Source organism: Mustela erminea, chromosome 2 (assembly GCF_009829155.1).
Source record: "Mustela erminea isolate mMusErm1 chromosome 2, mMusErm1.Pri, whole genome shotgun sequence".
NCBI lineage: Eukaryota > Metazoa > Chordata > Mammalia > Carnivora > Mustelidae > Mustela > Mustela erminea.
The window spans coordinates 74,646,486-74,669,168 of record NC_045615.1 but is presented as its reverse complement, the minus strand read 5'-3'; the positions used below and the strand labels follow the sequence as shown (position 1 = coordinate 74,669,168).

At 36.9% G+C, this 22,683-nt stretch overlaps 1 protein-coding gene across 5 annotated transcripts in view; it reads right to left on the bottom strand.

The window, feature by feature from the left end:
- NDST3 (N-deacetylase and N-sulfotransferase 3) overlaps positions 1-22,683 on the bottom strand; it is a 175,973-nt gene that overhangs the window by 27,382 nt on the left and 125,908 nt on the right. For 4 of the 5 annotated variants that reach the window (XM_032333268.1, XM_032333269.1, XM_032333272.1 and 1 more), the window contains exons 7-8: positions 2,807-2,989; positions 366-462 (exon numbers count right to left, since the gene is read on the bottom strand). In XM_032333268.1, coding sequence (XP_032189159.1) covers positions 366-462; positions 2,807-2,989 — 280 coding nt within the window. The remainder of the gene's footprint in view (positions 1-365; positions 463-2,806; positions 2,990-22,683) is intronic. The other variant, XM_032333273.1, reaches the window with a different exon arrangement.

The following is a 22,683-nucleotide window of genomic DNA, read 5'->3' as shown; positions in this document are numbered from 1 at the left end:
TTGTAGATACTTATATGTATCTGCCTTGACTCTTGATGAATTCCTTTAGATGTGATTCATTTTGATTTTAGAAATGTTAGCAACAACACCTTTCAATTTAGGTCTTAGGAAAAAAAATTAACATTTGCTGTCAAACTGACAAACATCCAAACCACATGACACTTATTTTCATCGTTTTCACTTAAAAAAATTCCTTTACAAGCATTTAAGTACATTATCAAGCTAAACAGATTATATCAGAGAACAAAATGTGTTATTCATTCATCAGTACTTATAAGAATTTTGAAAACACATTGTGACTTGAACTCACTGTCTAGTCATTGGGAGTTTTGCACTGTTTGGTAATCATAACAAAAAGCTCTCACCAGTTTTCTGGGGTCCTATTACCAAGAATTTTGGTAAGCGATCACAGGTTTTTTCTTTTGACCAAATGTCTCTGTGGCGTTTGTCATCACAAGGATTCTAAATGGGAGAAGAATATAGAGATGTGTTTTTTTGGTGAATGTCCAATTGTGCTAAGAGTTTCAACTTTTTCTTTTTTTTTAAGATTTTATTTATTTATTTGACAGAGATCACATGTAGGCAGAGAGGTAGGCAGAGAGAGAGGGAAGCAGGCTCCCCGCTGAGCAGAGAGCCCGATGTGGGGCTCGATCCCAGGACCCTGAGACCATGACCTGAGCTGAAGGCAGAGGCTTAACCACTGAGCCACCCAGGTGCCCCGAGTTTCAACTATTTTTTAAAAAAAAGATGTACTTATTTATGTTAGCGAGAGAAACAGGGAGTGAGTAGGGGGAGGGGCAGAGGAAGAGGGAGAGAGAGAGAATCTTAAGCAGACTCTCTGCTGAGTGCGGAGCCCAAGGAGGGACTCGATCTCATGACCCTGAGATCATGACCAGAGCTGGAATGAAGAGTCAGATGCTCAGCCAAGTGAGCCATCAGGTGCCCTGAGTTATTCAACTCCTGTCCTTAAAGAGATATTCCAGGAAACAGAGTCATGGTCATGTGTCTTCTTTTAAATGAAGGCCTTGAAGTGGCATCAGGGAAGCTTTCAAGTAACTCCTTTCCATCCTGAAGTTGAGTTTCTACTGAGGTGTTGGGGGAGAGGAGGCATTTCCACTGTGGGTAACAGCCTCCTAGCACTGAGGATTTAATATTTCTTCTGCTTTTGGCAGTTCAATGTCTTAATTGTGTGTGTGTATGTTTTAAATCGTGAGCCCCAACACAGTGCTGGGCAGAGATTGTGCTTCCTGCTAACACGAAGGAAGGTATCCTCTTGCCATTCAATAATAACTGAAATACAAGGTGTAAGGTTTTTATTCTGAGTAACTTTGAGTTATCTTGCTGCGCTTCAAAGAGGTACCCATCTGGCCATAATAAAACTATTTAAAGAGATAGCAAAGACTTTTCAGTTGCCTTCAGAGGTTGGTAATTGTATATAAAACTATAACTTTACAGATTATAATCTAAAAAGCACCAGATTTTGGCAAAAAGGGTAAAATGAAGGTGAATTACCACCTCAGGGACCTGCTTTTGGTGTATAGTACCTGAACCAAAATGACTACATAAGATGGATCTAGTACATCCTTAATTTAGTACATCCTTAATTTCAACCACAAAGCACACATTATGTGAAGAATTGAAGTACCCTTTAATACTATTTTAGATATAGCAATCAGGACAGTCCTCTATTTCTATTAATATTACGGATGTATGTAGTTAAATAAACTCTTTGGTTATTTACAATAAGCAACAGATTAGTTAAGACTAAAGTGAGGGTGTTCTTGTTGGCTGCTGTTCTGGAAAAAAAAAGAGTTGTTTCAAACCTGTCACCTCATAATGATTTCAGTTTAAAAATAAGGTATTGAGGTGCCTAGGTGGCTCAGTCTTTTAAGCACCTGCCTTCAGCTCAGGTCATGATCTTGGGGTCTTGGGATGGAGCCCCTTGTTGGGTCCCCTGCTCAGTGGGGAGTCTGCTTCTTCCTCTCTCTCTGCTCCTCCCCTTGCTCATGTTCTCTCTTTCTCTCAAATAAATAAATTTTTTAAGGAAATAAAAAAAAATTAAAAGTGTTAAATCCGCAGGAAAATTGCATGTCTTTCCAGTGGCTAACATTTGGTGATATTTTGTAGTGGTTAAGAAAAAAAGACATGTGTTCTAGCAACTGCAAAGTAATATGTACTGATAATTCCACAAGCATCGACTTCCACATTCTAAAATGTATAGTTAAGTCTCCTGGAGTATCTGTTTGTGGTCAGGCAGCAATCAGATAGATTACATTCAAAGCTGAATGAGCTGAGTATATAGTTCAAAGCTTACTTTGACTTCAGTCTGTGAAATTTACTCAGTTCCACTTCTGATGATTGTTATTATCATCAGCTCTGTTAGTAACTCTCTAGTAACTCAGTAACTCTTGTTTAGAAGAGTGATTAAGAGCACAGCCTCTGGAGCCAGATGGCCTGGAACTTGCCTAGAATCCAACCTGTTTACCACTCTTCTACTCTTTTTAGCCGATTGCAATCTGCAGATTGATCCCTCACTCCTGACTGAAAACACTGCATCTATGAAACCCTTAGTGGAGGTTTCAGAATTTCATAATTCCTAATGGGCAGAGGGACAGAATTTTGCCCACTATGAAGCAATAATGTAAGACTGCAATTCAGGAAGAAATCGACTAACATTTCCAAAATGCATTATTTGTTTTTCCCCCAAATGCCTTTACTTTTCAGATTTGGATTATCTCATTGAACTCCAAGATATGTTTATGTTTATGGGATTAATTAATTATACCAATTATTGAAACCATTTTACCTGCCAGAGAGGGTCTTTTTGATCAGGAAAGAGCTCAAAATACTTGTGAGCCAGCTGCGCTGGGGGCAGGGTCTGAAGTCGCAAGTTGGTCCAGCTCTGCACGAAGTTGGCCAGATTAACAAATGTATATAGTCCCAGGCGGTCATTCCCATAGTTGGACAGATGTGTCATGAAAATGCTGATCTGAAAAAGGCAAATGACTTCAGTGTAAACACGAGTTATTTTAACCCTAGGGGGCAGCGCAATCATAGCAATGCTAGTTTTTTTTCAGTAGTCTTTGCACAGGGTTTCAATTCATGTTGTATTTCTGAATTGTGGGCATATCCCAGATACTCTCATTATATTAATGCACATTAGAGGATGTGTTATTAATAAGACTTGGTGAACACTTTTTTTGAGATTTTAATATATTTCATAACAACAACAACAATCAAAACAAGTCCAACTGCCATATATCCATGTTGGTGCAATTACTTTGATGCTGAATAGCATCCTAGATGCTCACACATAATTGCTTCATGATATCAGTGACCTAATTTATAATTTGTGGCAGCAGAATCCCAAGAGATTGGAATTTTATAATTTCAATCTACTTAATTTGGCTTATAAGGTAGTACTTCCCATTAAAGAATATAAGTAATCAGAGTATCACCATTATTAGCATGAACTGAATATCGTCTGATTTGTATTTATTAGAGACCACAATGACACCAGTCTAGGGACTGAATTTTTCCTAAAATAAGTATTGACTATTTTCCATCAATAACACTCTCAAACCCATTTCCATAGTCATTGGGTCTCTTATTTCCAATATCAGATACCTCCTTTAAGACAAGTGTTCAGTGTTTAGCTAGATAAAATCAACTCTTCCTATGAAAGCAGCTGACCTAGATTGAATTCATGCATTGAAAACAAAATCACAGCATTTTCTTCATAATAAAATAAATTTAAATTCTACAGGTTTGATTAAATTGGTCTGGAATGTAGAATGGGCTTTTTGAAGCTATTGCTTCAAGTGAATGCAAATAGTTTTTGCTGGTGAAGTGCTGACAAATGGAAATAATTCTGCATGAAATTTTCTATGGCAAAGAAACCACTGTCGCATTTATGCTGCTATGAAAAAGATCATAAAAATAATTCATGTGATAATAGTACTTTCTTAAAATATATAATGTCGTGTGAATGAATAGTAATAATAGTTATTATAATCATTATAATAATGAATATAATAGGTTCATTCATTAGAGACTGAAAGAAATGTTCAAGGAAATTTATTGAGGTAAAGTAGGAGAGATGAGAGAATGGTTACATTAAGATCTGATACAATGAATCAGAAAAAATCTAATTACAACTATGAATAAGAGGAAACAGCGATATCCTTTATTCTATAGAATAAGTCCTGTTGGCTTTTATATGAAAAGCTTCAACTGTGATCAAGAATATTGAACTGTATTTCTATTCACTCTGCCTGAACATATTTTAAGTCCTAGAACTTTCACAAATAAAATACGTTGAGAGTGACTTTAAATAGCTACCAGGGAACTGATGCAGTCATGGAATTGATAAACAAGACTTTTACTATATTGGGTATTTCTGAAAAATGAGACTTCTAAAATTTAACCTTCTGTTTATTTTTATAGTAGCTTCAGTTCTATGTGTTGTTCCCCTTTCCTTTCTTCTCCAAAATTTATCAAAAAATCACCTGTTGAGAGACTCAAGACAATCATGTTACATTTGAAAATTCCTTTCTAATGTCTGTTAGAGGCAGTCTTTCATCATTTGTTTGTTTGCTTATTTATTTATTTGACAGAGAGAGAGAGAGCGCGCACAAGCAGGCAGAGAGGCAGGCAGAGAGAGGGAGGAAGCAGGCTCCCTGCGGAACAGAGAGCCTGATGTGGGGCTCTATCCCAGGACCCTGAGATCATGACCTGAGCCGAAGGCAGAGGCTTAACCCACTGAGTCACCCAGGCGCCCCCATCATTTGTTTTATATGCCACATTTTTCAAGTAGCTCAACAACAGCAGAGTACTTCAAGTTGCTTATTAAATGAAAAAATGTTAACACAATGTAATATGTATATATATATATATATATATATATATATATATATATATATAAATTAATCTACTTATCCACTGGTTTATATTTCTTGCTTTATTTGTGAGAAATTTATCAATTCATCTATGTGTCTCTATTTTCACTTGAATAGCATCTGCATTGGGCATAAAATGGGATATGTGGAGATACTGTGTGACTTTGTGATACTAACACATTTGAACTCTCTTTGAATTTACATTTCAACCCCGAAAACATTTTACTCTGACATTTAAAGCAGAGTGTCACTGTTTTACCTATATGAGTATAGAAAGTAAAAAATGCTACTCTGTCTACTAAAGACAGAGGCACTCCAGAATGAGCTGTGAGCTAGTTAATGACAATGCTTTTGATGAAAGTTAACCTGATTGGAAAAAATTAAGGTAATACTTTTAAGGTGTTAGACTTAATCTTGTAAAAGAAAAGCTACTTAGCTGCTAGCCATGGAACCTTCCCCAGGTTTTCAGCTCTTCTTTTGTATATCTCATTAACATAATGCAAAGTGCATCATTAGCAAAAGGACTGTTTCAATGTGATGGTTTTGTAGTATGTGTTACCTCAAGACATTTTCAGACTTTGAACTCAAGCCTGGGATTGTTTTGTTTTTCTAAGAAATACAGGGTCACGGAGGGAATATAATTGGTCAGAACATAAAATAACTTCTTTTTAAATAGTGTGTCTGTAGGGTGTGTTTGTGTGTGTGTGAGTGTGTATCGCAATATTCTCTCTACACATGGAATATTCTATATCTCTTGCTGAACATGTAACCTCTCCAAGTTTTCTTTATTAATTTTTAGTTAGGAAGGTATGCACTACAAAACAACAGGACTAGTGAGAACAGATGTGTAATGACAATATTTTGGTAAAGTAATTAGTTTGTTTTCCAGACAGTATTTCTTTCTTACTCTTGTTCTGACCTATGACAACTGTAATGTCGCTTTATTTCTTGGCAATAGTTTCTGCTGGAATAGAAACAAGGAAGCTTGAAAGGGTTACCAGTTCAGGGAAAATAGATACTAATCATTCCCTAGAGAGGATGCCTTTATAATTTTTGAGTGCTTCAGAACTAAGGATTTGTTTGTCTTTTTAAAAAGTGTAAATGTATCAAAATAAATTATCTTTATCCAACATGTAGAATCTAATAAGAAAGAAAACGTCATGAAGTTACAACTGCATTTCTACAACAGTTTTTGTTTCATGCATACTATAAGTAATTGTTACCAAAAGGACTAATTAGCTGCTTAAAACTCAAATCATTGGAAACTCTGGAAAAGGTATAAATTTTGTTTAACAGTTGAAAACATTCTTTCTAGCCTGATAGACACAGACATGTTTAACAACATACTCACTATGATTATTTTTCTGTAAAAAGCAAAAGCTAAATGCCAAATAGCATATACAGTGGTATTTATGGAAGAGGAAGCAGATTATCATTTGTAAAAGTGTGGCTAAGAGAAAGGTGTGGGCAGCTTTATCTCACTTTCTAGCCTCAACCATATGAATCTAGTAAGTTCCAGGTACTGGAGATGCATGAATCACTACCAAGAAGAATAAGGAGCAAAACATGTGTCCTGGTGTAAAAGCAGTTGACAGCACAGTAATCTGTTTCTTTTGAGGTCAAGGGGAGGGGAGAGGAAATAGGGTTGTAAAAAAGTGTGTTACTTCTAATATTTATTATAAACCATGCCATTTATGACCAAATCCACAAACATTTTTCTTATCCTACTGTTAGAAATGCTCTGCCGGGTCTGGGTGTGAAAATATAAATATGTGATGCCCATTCTTGTAAGTAGTATTTGTGGAAAAATGCAGAATTCAAAAGGCACAGAAGAATTTACAGTGAAAAATGTCTGCCTCCCACTTCTGTCCTTCAGCCAAGCAGTTTTGTTTGGGTATTCTTCCAGTTGAGCAAAGAATCAAAAGCCTGAACATATATAACAGATCCCATAGGCAGTTTATAAAAGTTCAGGTCACCAGACCTTACACTCAGTGATTCTGATTTGCTAGATCTGGAAGATGCCCTGGTACCTGCATTTTATTTTATTTTATTTTAATTTTTAAAAAATATTTTATTTATTTATTTGACAGAGATCACAAGTAGGCAGAGAGGCAGGCAGAGAGAGAGGATGGGAAGGAGGCTCCCTGCTGAGCAAAGAGCCCCATGCAGGGCTCGATGCAGGGCTCGATGCAGGGCTCGATCCCAGGACCCTGAGATCACGACCCGAGCTTAAGGCAGAGGCTTAACCCACTGAACCACCCAGGCGCCCCTGGTACCTGCATGTTTTTAGATCATTCCCATTGTCTTGATGCAGGTACCACTGAAATATAATTTGAGGAAAACTGGCTAGACCCATTGTTTTTTCTCATAGAAAAGATTCCATTTGCCAAAAGCCATTGTCTTTTTGTAGTTTGTTTTGAATACTTTTTAAAAACAGACGTGTCCTGTTAAGTCCATAAGTGTAATTTGATGTCCTAGCCTCAGAACTATCCCTAGCACAAAGAACTTGATAAGTGCTCTTGGCCTGCCTTTTGAGGGTTTCTGTACTGCTGACATATGTATGTAGATGCACAGAAAGCTGATTAAAAAGAAGAGAGAGAGAGGGAGATCTGGCCCATATAGACATGTGCAACTGGTTCCTAATTCCCCTTCAATCCTATGTTTATTATTATTACTATTACTATTTTTTTTTAAAGATTTTATTTATTTATTTGACAGACAGAGATCACAAGCAGGCAGAGAGGCAGGCAGAGAGAGAGAGAGGAGGAAGCCGGCTCCCTGCTGAGCAGAGAGCCCGATGCGGTGCTCAATCCCAAGACCCTGGGATCATGACCAGAGCCGAAGGCAGAAGCTTTAACCCACTGAGCCACCCAGGCGCCCCTATTACTATTATTTTTTAACCAAAGCAAAATTTTTCTCCATTTCCACATGTACTTCTCAGATTCTTTTTTTTAAATTTTATTTTTTTTATTTATTTTCAGCATAACAGTATTCATTATTTTTTTCACCACACCCAGTGCTCAGATTCTCATTACCTTATCACGTCTCCATTGAAAAGACTGATTTGTATATTTATTTTTACTTTTTTTCATGGCATTTAAAATGTTGTGTGGCAGAGGACAAACATACAGTAATGCTTTGGAGAAAAAAAAGGAAAACAGTTTATATTTATGAGGTAGTAATCAAACTCTGGGAGTTCATTTTTACTATCATGAAAATATATGAGTTCCACCATGGGCAAGATTGCCCTCCATTACATAAGCACATGTCTTTCTGGAAAATAAATAAATAAAAAAAAATCTGGATTAGAAGGCTATTCTAATGATGGTTTGAACCCACAAATAGTTCCTCATTGCCTTCTGAATTAAATAAAATTCAGGATGTCATCCTTAGTGATGACATCATTCCAGGTGACCTTTACAATCTTCCCTTGTATCCTGGTTCTGTTCCTCAGGCACCAGTCAGCTTGCCTTCCTTACTCCCTGCCGGTGCTTCCTGGTCTTGCCTACGTCTTGGCCGACCTCCACGGCTTTGTTTATGCAGTTTCTTCTGTCTGCACTTTTCTACCTATCTCAATTCTATATATATATCCTGCTTCAATTCTATATATATATATGTAGATATAGATATAGATATATCAATTCTATAGATCTATCTATCTATATATATATCTCTACGTCTTCAGATCTCTCCAAGCAAATTCAGTCTTTTAACAAAATGAGCTCCAGAGCACCACTGTTAGGTCTTTCCAACATTTTCTTACTCTGGCTTGTATTATCCTTTTTAAAAAATTATTGCTTTATTTGTGTCTAGATTGCTAACTTCCCTGGGGCTGACACAGTGCCATTTCAACTTTATTCTCCGAACTACTTGTGATATTTGGCATGTGCCTTGAGTTGGCACCACTTGTCTCATTTGTAAGGTGGGGAAAATCTAGGGTTAGTTGTTTTTTCAGTGCCATTCGTTCTGGTAAATCCTTAGCACCATTCAAATTGTGGCCTTCTTAATGATTGATTCTCACCTCTTCTAACTTTATCCCTGTTTACCTGTAGTCCTCTGCCCGAATCCTGCCTAGTCTTCACTTACCCGACCACCATCCTGCTTCTGTTTCCTGTGAAACTTCCTTTGTAAATAAACTAGATCTTTTAGGCCTTTGACTTTGGCCTGCACAGTGGTTAAGACAAACCACAGAGGCCCTTAACTCTAGGAAACAAACTGATGGTTGCTTGAGGGGAGATGGGTGGGGGTTGGGGTAACTGGGTGATGGGCATTAAGGAGGGCACTTGAAGGAATGAACACTGGGTGTTTTATGTAAGTGATGAATCCCTAAATTCTACCTCTGAAACTAATGATACACTCTATGTTAACTAAATATAATTTAAATAAAAAATGTATAAAACAATAAATAAAAATGCCCAATTTTCATTTAAAAAATGGGTTCTGCTACCTACTGGTTTGTTGATTTTTAATTTACTCGTCTAAAAGAAAAAAAAAAGATATAAAAAAGTAACTACCTCACTGTGTTGTTTTGTTAATTGAGTTCAATAAAACAAAACATTTAGAGAACTGCTTGACACATAGTAATTGCTTAATAAATTATAGCTATTTATTGTTGTTATTGTCCATATATTATTAGTATTTTGGAGGAATACCATTTCTCACTTATATCTTCCTTCCAGCGGTTCATCAACCGTATCTATATCTCTAGGATCTTAATTCTCTCGTTTTTTTCTGCATCTGTCAGGGTCCATCTGATCACTTGCTCTAGCAGGCAGGATTCTGGGGTGAACAATTAGAACTTGTCTCCTACTATCACATTCAGATATCCCAAATCATCTTTTTATATCAATTTTTCATTCAGTTCTTTCAGTTTCCACATTCCACGTATAGATTGTTCAGCACGCTAGAGAAAAGAACACATAATGTTTCAGGACACACCTCATGCCCAGTCTCAGTGACGCCTCCATACTCCTGGAGATTCTTACTCAAGATCTTCAGTTCCCTTCAGCGGCTCCTTCAATCTTCCCTCCTGCCCTTGAGGCCTTCCGTTTCACCTCCACTCTCCTCAACCTTCCTAGGTATCCCTCGCATGATCAGCTGGGAGTAATGGTCATCAGGCAGGAGCTCTTTCAACTTTCTAGTGCCCTTAACAGACATTCGTCCTTTTCCCCCAGTTTTATTGAGAAATAACTGGCATACATTATTGTGTAAGTTTGAGGAGGACAGCGTGATGGCTTGATTACATATATTGTGATATGATTACCACAGGAGGTTCAGCTAACACCCATCTTCTCTTATAGATACAATAAAAAGAAAAGAAAGAGGAAACAAATGAATGGAAGAATTTTTTCTTGTGATGAGAAACTGAGGATTTACTCTCTTAACATTTTATTTACCATCCAGCAGTGTTAGCTCTAGTCATCATGATGTACTTTACATGCTTAACACTTATTTATTTTATAACTGGACGTCTGTACTTCTTGACCATCTTTCTCTAGTTCCCACTCCTCCCACTTCCTGCCTTTGGTACTCTGGTAACTACAAGTCTGATCTTTTTATTTATTTTTTTTCTATGAGTTTGTTTTTCTTTTTAGATTCCACATATAAGTGAGATCACACTGCATTTGTCTTTGACTGACTCATTTCACTTAGCCTAATGCCTTCAACATCCACCCCTGTTGTCACAAGTATTAAGATTTCCCCTTTTTTGTGGCTGAATAATATTCCAGTGAGTTTGTGTGTATCACGACTTCTTTATCCCATTCGTCCATCAGTATATACTTAGGTTGTTCTCATGCCTTGGCTATTGTAAATACTGCTGCCATGAATATGGAGGTACAGACACCTTTTTGAGTTAATGTTTCATATATTCCCAGAAGTGGAGTTGCTAGACTATAAAAATTAAAGACTGTCTTTAATTTTTTGAGGATTCTTCATACTGTTTTCCACAGTGGTTATATAAATTTACAATTTACACAGGGGTTCCCTTTTCTCCACATCTATGCCAGCATTTCCTATGGCTTATTCTTTTGATGATGGTCATTCTAACAGGTATGAGGTGATAGCTTTTTGTGGCTTTGACTTGCTTTTCCCTAATGACTAGTGATGTTGGCATCTTTTCGTGTACCCATGCCTTTCATATGTCTTCTTTGGAAAAATGTCTATTCAGACCCTTTGCCCATTTTAAGTTATTTTTATTTGTTGTTTGTTTTTCTTTTCTTTTTTATATTTATTTTCTATTGAGTTGTGTGAGTTCTTTAAATGTTTTGAATATTGACTCCTTATTAGATATATAGTTTGCAAATATTTTTTCCCATTCTGTAGGTTGTCTTTCCTCTTTTGATGGTTTCTTTTGCTGTGCAGAAGCTTTTTAGTTTGATGTAGTCCCATTAGTTTATTTTTGATTTTGTTGCTTGTGCTTTAGGTGTCCTATCCAAAAAATCATTACTGTGACCGATGTCAAGGAATTTTGTTCCTCTGTTTTCTTCCAGGTCTTACATTTAAGGCTTAAACCATTTTGGGTTAATTTTTGTGAATGGTGTAAGAAATAGGTTCACTTTCATTCTTTTACATGTGAATATTCAATTATCCCAACATCATTTTTTGAAGAGACTCTCTTGTCTCCACTGAGTATTCTTAGCTCCCTTGTCAAATATTAGTGGACTGACTATGCTTGGCTTTGTTTCTGGGCTCTCTATTCTATTTTGTTACTCTCTTTGCCTGTTTTTATGCCAGTACCATACTGTGTTCATGCCCATAGCTTTATAGTACAGCTTGAAATCAGGAAGTATGATACTTCCTGCTTTGTTCTTCTTTCTCAGGGTTTTCTTTGGCTATTTAGGGGCTTTGTTCCCAATAAATTTTAGAGATTTTATTCTACTTCTATAAAAAATGGCATTGAGGCCACGATTGCCAAACTATGGAAAGAGCCAAGATGCCTTTTAGCAGATGAATGGACAAAGAAGATATGGTCCATATATTCAATATTCATATATTCAATGAATATTCACATATTGAATGGAATATTATGCCTTCATCTGAAAGGATGAATACCCAACTTCTATATCAACATGGATGGGAGATTATGCTGAGTGAAATAAGTCAAACAGAGAGAGTCAATTACCAGATGGTTTCACCTACTTGTGGAGCATAAGGAATAACATGGAGGACATTAGGAGAAGGAAAGGAAAAGTGAATTGGGGGAAATCAGAGGGGGAGACAAAGCATGAGAGACTGTGGACTCTGAGAAACAAACAGGGTTTTGGAGGTGGAGGAATAGGTGAGCCTGGTGATGGGTATTAAGGAGGGCACGTATTGTGTGGAGCACTGGGTATGGTACATAAGCAATGAATCAGGGAACACTGAAAAAATAAAATAAAATTTTAAAAAGTGCCATTAAAGGCACCTGGGTGGCTCAGTGGGTTAAAGCCTCTGCCTTAGGCTCAGGTCATGATCTCAGGGTCCTGGGATGGAGCCCCACATCAGGCTCTCTGCTCAGCAGGGAGCCTGCTTTCCCCCTCTTTCTCTGCCTGCCTCTCTGCCTACTTGTATCTCTCTCTCTGTCAAATAAATAAATAAAATCTTAAAAAGAAATGCCATCGAAATCCTGATAGGGATTGCATTGAATCTGTAGGTGGCTTTCAGTAGTAGTGACACTTTAACAATATTAATTAATGGAATCCATGAACATATGGTATCTTTCTATTCATTTGTGTCTTCTTTGATTTTTTTCACCAGGGTCTTGGAGTGTTCAGCATAGAGAAATTTCACCTCTTTAGTTAAGTTTATTCCGAAATATTTTATTGTTTTCGATGCTATTATAAATATGTGACTTTATTTCTTTTTCAGAAATTTTGTTAGTGTATACAAATGCTACTGATTTTTGTATGTTAATTTTGTATCCTACAAATTTACTGAACTCATTGATTATATTAACTTTTTTTTTTAAATATTTAGGGTCTTCTCTATATAAAATCATGTTATCTGTAAATAGAGACAGTTTTATTTTTTTCTTTCCAATTCTGATAACTTTCATTTCTTTTTCTAGCCAAATACTCTAGCTAGGACTCCTAGTACTATGTTGAATTGACGTGGTAAGAGTGGGCACCCTTGTTTCTAATTTTAGAGGAAAATTTTCATCCTTTCACCACTGAGTATGATGTTAGCTCTGGGCTTGTCGTATATGCATGCCCCTTATTATGTTGAGATATGTTCCTTTAATGCCTAATTTGTTAAGAGTTTTTATCATGAATGGATGTTGAGTTTTGTCAGGTGCTTTTTCTGCATCTATTGAGATGATCGTTTTTTTTTTCTTTTCTTTTATTCTGTTACTGTGCTATATTAATGTGATGTGTCACATTAATTGATTAGCTTCTGTTGAGCCATCCTTGCATCACAGGGATAAATCCCACAAGATCATGGTGAATGATCCTTTTAATGTGCTGCTGAATTCAGTTAGCTGGTATTTTATTGAGAATTTGTATATCCATGTTCATCAGAAATACTGGCGTATAGTTTTCTAGTAGTGTCCTTTTCTGGTTTTGGTATCCCCTTACTACTTGTCTCATAAAATGAGTTAGGGGTTTTTCAAAAAAAATTGAGAAGTATTAGTGTTTTTTAAGTGTTTGGTAAAATTCAGCAGGGAAACCATTTGGTCCTAGGCTTTTCTTCATTGGGAGATTTTTAATTACTGATTCAATTGTCCTACCAATAATTGGTCTATTCAGATTTTTAAAATTTATTCCCGATTCAGGTTTGGTAATTGTATGTATGTTTTTAAGAATTTTTCCATTTCTTTTTAAGTTGTCCAGTTTCTTGGCATATAGTTCTTCATAGTACCTCTTATGATCCTTTTAATTTCTGTAGTATTAGTTGCAATGTCTCCTTCTTCATTTACAGTTTTGTTGATTTGGGTCCTTTCTCTTTTTCCTTGGTTAGTCTAGCTAAGGCTTTGTCAATTTTATTTATCTTTTCTAGAAACCAACTCTTGGTTTTCTTAATATTTTCAAATTTTTTCTGTCCTCTATTTTATTTATTTCTGTTCTAATTTTTATTATTTCCTTCTTTTTGCTCACTGTGGGCTCATTTTGTTCTTTCTTTAGGTTTTTTGAAGTATAGAGTTAGGTTATTTGAAAACTTTTGCTTCCTAATATTGGTGTTTCTTGCTATAAATTTCCTTCTTAGAATGCTCTTGATGCATCGCATAAGTTCTGGTATGGGCACATTTCCACTTTTGTTTGTTTCAAGAAACTTGTTAAAATTTATTTTTAAATTTCTTATTTGATCTAGTGTTTGTTCAGAAAAGTATTTTTTAGTTTCCTTGTGTTTGTGAATTTTCCAGTTTTCCTCTTGTTACTTATTTTTAGTTTCATGCCATTGTATTCAGAAAAGATACCTGGTGTGATTTCAGTCTTCTTGAATTTGCTAAGACTTGTGGCATAACATATGGTCTGTCCTAGATAATGTTCCATGAATGCTTGAGAAGAACGTACATTCTGCTATTGTTGGGTAGAATTTTCTGTATATGTCTGTTAGATCCTTTTGGTCTATAGTGTTGTTCAAATCTGGTTTCCTTATTGATTCTCTGTTTGGATAATCAATTCATTATTGAACGTGGAGAATTAAAATCTCCAACTATTATTGTATTACCATTTAGTTCTCCTTTTAGCTCTGTTAATTTTTGCTTTAAATAGTTAGGTGCTCTAGTGTTGGATGCAAAAATATTTACAATTGTTATGGCTTCTTGAGTTACTGGACCTGTATATAGTGACCTCCTTTGTCTCTTTTTACTATTTCTAGTTCAAGTCTACTTCACTGATGTAAGGATAACTACCTCTGCTTTTTTTTGTTACCATTTGCTTGAAATGTATTTTTCTATCCCTTCCCTCTCAGCCCATCCATGTCTTTAAAGCCAAAGTGAGTTTTTTTGTAGGCAGCATGCAGTTGGATCCTGTGGTATTTTTTTTTCCCCCCTAATGGAATCTTTTCTGTATCTTTTGATTAGATAATATGCTTATGTTTAAAGTAATTATTGTTAGGGAAAGACTTTTTATTGCCATTTTATTCATTGTTTTCTAGTTGTTTTGTAGATTCATTTTTCCTTTCCATTTTCATTTTCCTTCCTGTTGTCTTTTTTTTAATGTGTTTTGATCTCTCTTGATATGACTATGTTCTGGCTTCTTTATCACCTTTGTGCAATTATTGCAAGATTTTTCTTTGTAGTTGCCATGAGGCTCAATAAAATATTTAAACTTATAACACCCTATTTTAAACTTATAATAACTTAAGCTCAATAAAATTCATATACTCTACACTTTTACTTCTCTTCAGCATATTTTACATTACTACTGTTACAATTCACTTGTTTTTCATATTGTGCAATTAATAACAGATTATAGTGTTTATGCTGATTTTTGGTACATATATATATATTTAAACTTTTAAGCTAGAATTGTGAGTTATGCACCACTGTTGCCATATTGCAAAATCTAACTTTGACATATATTTGCTATTACCAGTGAGATTTATGCTATCTTTTTTGTGTTTTTAGGATATTAATTAACGTTTTTTACTTCCACTCAGAAAACTCCCTTTAGTATTTCTTGTAAGGCATATATGATGGTAATGAACTCCCTGTTTTTGTTTGTTTAAGAACATTTTTATATCCTTTATTTCTGAAGGATTGTTTTGCTGGATATACAATTTTTGGTTGAGTTATTTTCTTTCAATATTTTGAATATGTCATCCCATTTTCTCCTGGCCTGAAAAGTTTCTGTTGAGAAATCCACTGATAGCCTAGTGGAGGTTCCTTTGAATGTAACTTCTTTCTTTCTTCTTGCCCCTCTTAAATTCTTTCTTTGTCTCTGACTTTTGATAATTTAACTGAATGTGTTTTGATGTATCCCTATATAGGTTTAACCTATTTAGGATTCTTTGGGTCTCACAGATTTGGATAGCCTTTCCTTTCCCAGGTTTGGGAACTTTTAAGGCATTATTACTTTAAATATATTTTCTGTTCTTTTCTTATCCTCTTCTTTTTCTGGAATTCTCATAATACAAAAATGTGTTTCTTTTCATTGTGTCCTATAATTTTCATAAGTTTTCTTCATTCTTTTTCATTTTTTCTTTTGCTTCTCTCAGTAATTTCCAATGTTTTATACTCTAGGTTGCTAACTCTTTATTCTGTGAGGTTGAGTGTACTTTTGAAACTCCATTAAGTTCTTCAGTCCAGTCATTGCATTTTTCTCTCTCTTTTGATGGTTGCTATTTTTTTTGCCAAGCTTCTCATTTTGTCATGTACTGTTTTCCTAATTTCCTTTAGTTGTCTATCTGTGTTTCCTTGTAGTTCACTAAGATCCTCAAAAGGATTATTCTGAATTCTTTTTCTGACAGTTCTTAGAGTCAGATATTGGAGATTTATTAGGTATCTTGTTTTGTTTTGTTTTTGGTAGTGTCATATTTACCTGATATTTCATGGTCCTCGATTCCTTGCATTGTATCTGTATATTTTCATAATGGGACTCCTCTTCCAGACTTAACAGTTTTCCCTGGCAGAGACAGTTCTTCACTAGCCAGCTCAGTTTGGGTTTCTGGGTATGTTTGTTGGTAATACCTTTGGACAAGTGGGGCCCGCTATGGTCTATTTGTGGGTGAGACAACTGTTGAAGCCCTGAGAACAGGGATGGGGGATTTGCCAGTAGTTGAGAACAGCTGGATAATCAAGTTGGCTTACTTCTATACCCAAGAAAGGCTGTAGGTTGGACTCTGCAGTTGCCTGAATTCTCTGGTCATGTTTACTAAATATTTGACACTGAGTACTACATTCAGTAGTGGATAGGGCTGTGAATTAGCTTTCCTGCCCTGGCAGGGCAGCAGGCCAGGGCCCAGGGCCTATACTCATTGTTAGGGGGCTCCAATCAGATCTGAGTGTTCATGGAATTCCCTGGTCTGAAGAAACTACCAGTTTTTCTCTGTAGACAAGGCAAGCCACAGGCTGTGCTCTCTGTTCAAATTCCACTGTACATAGGGCTGTTTAATGGTCTGTACAACTTCCTGTTCTCTGATTAGTTTCTCCAGTCAGATAGGCTGAAGGATTTATTCAGCAATGAGTGGAGCTATGAGTTAAATTCCCAGAATGAGAGCAATGGAATAAACAGCTCTAAAACTGGTAGAGCACTTTGTTGTTATAAGTTCCCTGGCTGCACAGGGCCACTGGCTTTGCTCAGTAAACCATTGGTTCTGTCTGTTCTTCTCTTGGCTTGAGTGTCCCTAGGCCTCAGAGATTTCGGGTATTTTTGTCAGTCCTTCTGGTCAGATGGGGCTGGAAGATGGTTAGCTGGGGCTTCTCAGTGTGTTGGGCTACATCTCAACCCCTTGTCTGGGTTGAAGCCCCTTGTCTGGGCGACTGCAGGCTACTCTCAATATTCTAAATAGGCTGTCTAGTTGGGATGGGCCAGGAGACACTCTTAGCTGTGGCTATGAATTAATTCCCCTGTCTGTGCATAGCATGGAAAGTCTCCATATCTGGTACTGGCTTTGCTCTGAGGGTGACTGACTCTGCTCTCCTACCTCTTGGCTCAAGTACCACTGGTCACATAGCTTCCAGGAGTTGTCACCAGCCTTCTGGTCAGTGGGGCTGAAAGGGACTCTTCACAGTTGGTGAGGAAGTGACTCAGCACTTAGCCTGTGTGGGCAAAGCAGGCTGTAGGGCTGGTAGAACTCTTCATTTGAAGATCTGAATCAGGCAGCTTTGTATCCTGCCAAATTCCCTGGTCAGAATGTGCTCCCAACTTGGTCCTGCATATGATCAGAGCTATGGGTGGGGATTACTACTTGGGTACTATAGGGATGAACTTGGACTACCAGGATCTGTATGCTGGTTGTTCCATTTTACTCCCCACTTCTCCAGCACAGCCAGATTTCCAGTGGCTGGGCCCTGCAGATTATCCTGCAGTCCCTATGGTATGAGATCAGAATAAGGGCTCCCACAAAGTGGCCCAAATGCTTGTGCAGGTTGGTTGTCATCTCTGGGTTCTCTTTCCCCACTAGGGGAACTGAAGTGTTAGGAAAGACATCTCTATGAGGTGATATGCTATCCTGTGGGAGGAACAATGTGGCAAACATATGTCACTTCCTACACCAAGTGAGGATGCAGTCTCACTTGGTCTATAAGGTATAAGGCTGTGCTTCAGCCTCACTGCCATGTTCTAGGATTCTCTCAGTGGTGTCTTGCTCTTGAATAGATGTTAGTTGTTCTTGTGAAAGTGAATGAAGTCAGGAATGATCTATGTTGCCAACATGGTCAGCCAGACGTGTTTTATTTTGCATCCAGTACTAATATATCTCCCAGTGCTTTCCACTCCATCTACTTTCAGCTCCCAAGAGATCTCATTCTATCACTTACACCTCTGTTTTCCTCTCTTTTTAGTTCTCTCTACTTGTCCCTCCCTTATACCTGAAAACATGCCTCAATTCCCTCTCATCTTAGGCTCTCACCTCAGTGCTTATCTTTTCTAACTACTGTCCATCCCAGCCAAATTCTTCAGAAGAGCAGTGTATAGGTGCTGTCTTTAGTCATCAGTTTTGTCTTCCAATCTGGCTTTTGTCCACACCATGCCACTAAAAATGCCCTGTCGAAGACGAGCAATGGCCTCAAATTACATAGTCGTGTGGATATTTGGTAGTTTTAATCCAGGCTGCTGTATTTGGCAATGCTCCATTCGACCACACATAAGTTTTTCTCTTTTCTTGTTTTTTTTGGGTCTGTTTTCTCCTATTTCTCTTTTCCCGGATTCCTCTTTCTCCATGTTCCCCTTGAATAGCTGGTGTTTCTTAGGGTTTTATTTTTTGCTGTCCTTAGGTGGAAGCACCATAATGATTCTCAAATCTCTAACTACCATTCATATATTTGTCCTAAATTTTATACACAAACATCTAAGTTTTTAGTTAATCTGAATATCCCATAGCATCTCACTTTAAACATGGCGAACTTGAGCTCACTATATGCTCACAGGAAAGTGGAAGTAGGTTCTAGGAGAGCAGAGCTCTCATTTACTTCATCATTGCTAGATCCCTGGTACCTAACCACTGGCAGGTATTCTGTAAATGAATGTTTGAATAAATGAATCTTTACATCAGGAGTTTGTATCCCCAGGACCTCGATCCCAGGATCATGACCTGAGCTGAAGGCAGAGGCTTTAAACCACTGAGCCACCCAGGTGCCCCAAAGAGTAGCTACATTATTCTGTTTTGTCTTCTTAGAGCAGAGGAAAAAAAAATCAGTTTTTTTCAGAGATAGCCAGTCTAGTAGTTGTTGTTTATTTATTTGACAGAGATCACAAGTAGGCAGAGGCAGGCAGATAAAGAGAGGAGGAAGAAGGCTTCCCACTGAGCAGAGAGCCCGACGCAGGGCTCGACCCCAGGACCCCGGGACCATGACCCTAGCCGAAGGCAGAGGCCCCAACCCACTGAGCCACCCAGGCGCCCCAAGAGTTTGTATTCTTTTTGTACTCTGTTTTGTCTAAGGTCACTACTTATCATATTGTCATCAAGCCAAAAAGCTTAGAGTATTCCAAATACTTATAGCTCCTTTTCATAGTTAGCTTATCTGCTTTGTCAATATAATATTTTTTTATAAATCTATTTCTTCATATAAATCTATTTCTTCCTCTCTATCCCTATGTGTACTTGCCTAGTTCAGCCCCTCTTTGCATTTTGTTCTGTGCTCTTTAAAAGCCTTCTAACTGGTCTTCCTTCTTTCAGTGTTGTTCTCTTCTAATCTGTCCTCTAAAAAAGTGCTGTCCCACATAAATAATTTAAGATTTTTAGTAGTCATATTACAAAAATGAAAACAATGGAAATTGTAATAATATATATAATCTGGTATATTAAAAATATTATCATTTCAGCATGTAGTCAACATAAAAATTATTAATGAGATTGTGGCATTTTTTGGGGTAGTCTTCAAAACCTGGTATGTTATTTTTATACTTCCAGTATGTCCCATTGTGGGATAGCCCCATTTCAGGTGTTTAATTGTCACCTGTCGTTTGTAGCTACTATACTGTAGAGTGCAGCTTTAAAGTCTGTGCCCTTAATGCTTCTAGAGTCCTTCTTCTCATTTCGTATCTTTCCGTTTGCTTTCATTTACTTTCCATTCCAACAAATGCCTCCATGCATTTGTAGATGTTTCTTCTTCCTCCTACCTGGAATACCCTCTTGTCTCTTTCCAATCTGTGACATTCCCAGTTTTAAGTGACCGCTACCTCTTATGTATCTCTAATGTATCTTGTGCTGTTTTATAACAACATTGATGTAAGTTGCCTTTGCTCCTTTATGTTACTCTGGCTAAACTGTGAGCTCACCAAGAGCAGGGACCATGTCTTTATAGCTATATGCATGTTTCATTAAAGAAACATTTGTTGAACTTAATTTGATTACAGAATAGACTACTAACGAGTGTTTGTTGAATTGAATTGAAGTCCACCTCATTATGGGTGGGTTTTTTTGGCTGTTAAAAATTACATGTTTAGGGACGCCTGGGTGGCTCAGTGGTTTAAGCCGCTGCCTTCGGCTCAGGTCATGATCTCAGGGTCCTGGGATCGGGTCCCGCATCGGGCTCTCTGCTCGACAGAGAGCCTGCTTCCCTCTCTCTCTCTCTGCCTGCCTCTCCATCTACTTGTGATTTCTCTCTGTCAAATAAATAAATAAAAATCTTTAAAAAAAAAAAAAAAAAAAAATTACATGTTTAATGTAAGAAATTGGAAAATTTTTAAAAAAGCTAGAAGAAGCCAAAATTGCCTCAAGTTCACCACCTACCCGGAAAGTAATCTATGTTTGCATGTATGTGTGTATGTTTATATATATATGTGTGCATATGTATATATATGTGTATATACATGTATATATATGTGTATACACACGTGTATATATACATATACATATATATGTGTGTATACACATATATATACATGTATATACACATATATATACACATACATATATACATTCACACATACATATTTGCAAAATTTGCATGTACTTTTTAAAATATGGCATAATTTGGTACCTAGTGTTTGTTACTTAGCAGTATATCTTTAGCAGCTTACTACATCATTAAAAATGTTTCTGAAATATGTATAGGTATATTTTAATGGCTATATAGTAACCTATCTTATTAATCATTGCATTTTACTTTCTACTATTGGCCTTTTGGGTTGTTTGTAACTTTCCCTATTATAAACAGCAGTGGATTAGTTATCATAGTTGATATATCTTGGTTTGAATCTTTGACTACATTCCTAGGAAAGTTTTTTTTTTTTTAAAGATTTTATTTATTTATTTGACAGAGAAAGATCACAAGTAGGCAGAGAGAGAGAGAGAGGGAAGCAGGCTCCCGCTAAGCAGAGAGCCCAATATGGGACTCGATCCCAGGACCCCGAGACCACGACCCAAGCCGAAGGCAGTGGCCCAACCCACTGAGCCACCCAGGCACCCCCTTAGGAAAGTTTTTTTTTTTTTTTTAAAGATTTTTTATTTATTTATTTGACAGAGAGAGATGACAAGCAGGCAGAGAGGCAGGCAGAGAGAGACGAGGAAGCAGGCTCCCTGCTGAGCAGAGAGCCCAATGAGGGGCTCGATCCCAGGACTCTGGGATCATGACCTGAGCCGAAGGCAATGGCTTAACCCACTGAGCCACCCAGGCGCCCCAGGAAAGTTTTTAATGTGGGTGAAATTACTGAGTCAAACAATGTATATTTTAAAAGCAGATGTCTTTTGAGTTACTTGACTTATATTCAGCACTGTGGTCCAATTCCCTGGGCTTTATTCCTATTCACCAGGAACATCAATAGAAACAAAACAGGAGAGAGGAAGCTGTCTAGTGGAGTTCATGAATGACGATAGTTTATGGTTGAGCTCTGAGGAATACTGCCTTCTTCATGTCAGTCAAATCACACCTCATTTTGCCAGATTCTCACTTCTTGGGAAGAATTATTCAGACACTGGTTTAGTTTTGACTATATAGCTTTAAATTGGTAATGAGCTATGGGTGGGGGAGGTGGGAGGAAGAGAAACCAACTGTGAATGAGGAATAATAAGGAAGGTAGAAGAATGGTCTTTCATCAGATTGTGGAGGGGGAAAATAGTTACTTCTAAATATCTCCAGTTAAATTACTTGGAAGGCTTCAGTGAGATAATACATGTGAAGGCCTCAACATGGTATCTGACAACAGAGTAAGCATAGACATATGTTACCTGAAAAAGATGCAAGACATAATTTCACTGGGTAAAATATGATATTTAGATTGTCTTTAAATTCTTGTCATCAATTTTAAAATTAGAATTGTTAACTCTATGTGCATATATTTTAGAGTTCTTTTTGGTTCTTGCCTCATATGTAGGAAAAAGAAGTCAGCATTCGGAGCACATTTAATTTTTTATATTTATTTTTTAAATCAGGTTGGACTTCAAAGTGGTAGGACTGTTCTGCTGTAAATGGTCATATATACTCTCAATGTCATGTTATATGATTATCAGATATTATATTGAGTGTAAGAATGTATTTTGAGTACAATAATGTATTTTGTCTCCTTTAGCATCAGAGTCTACATGTCTCTATCTGCTCTATTTATAAAAAAGAATGAATGTATTTCACTTTATGGCATATTTCTTTATCAGGTCATCACGAAAACAAATATAATATCTATGTTCTTTAAAATCCTTGTGTAACTAATACACATTAAACATTTAGGATTCATGGGGAGTAACCATTAAAGTAACCTTATTA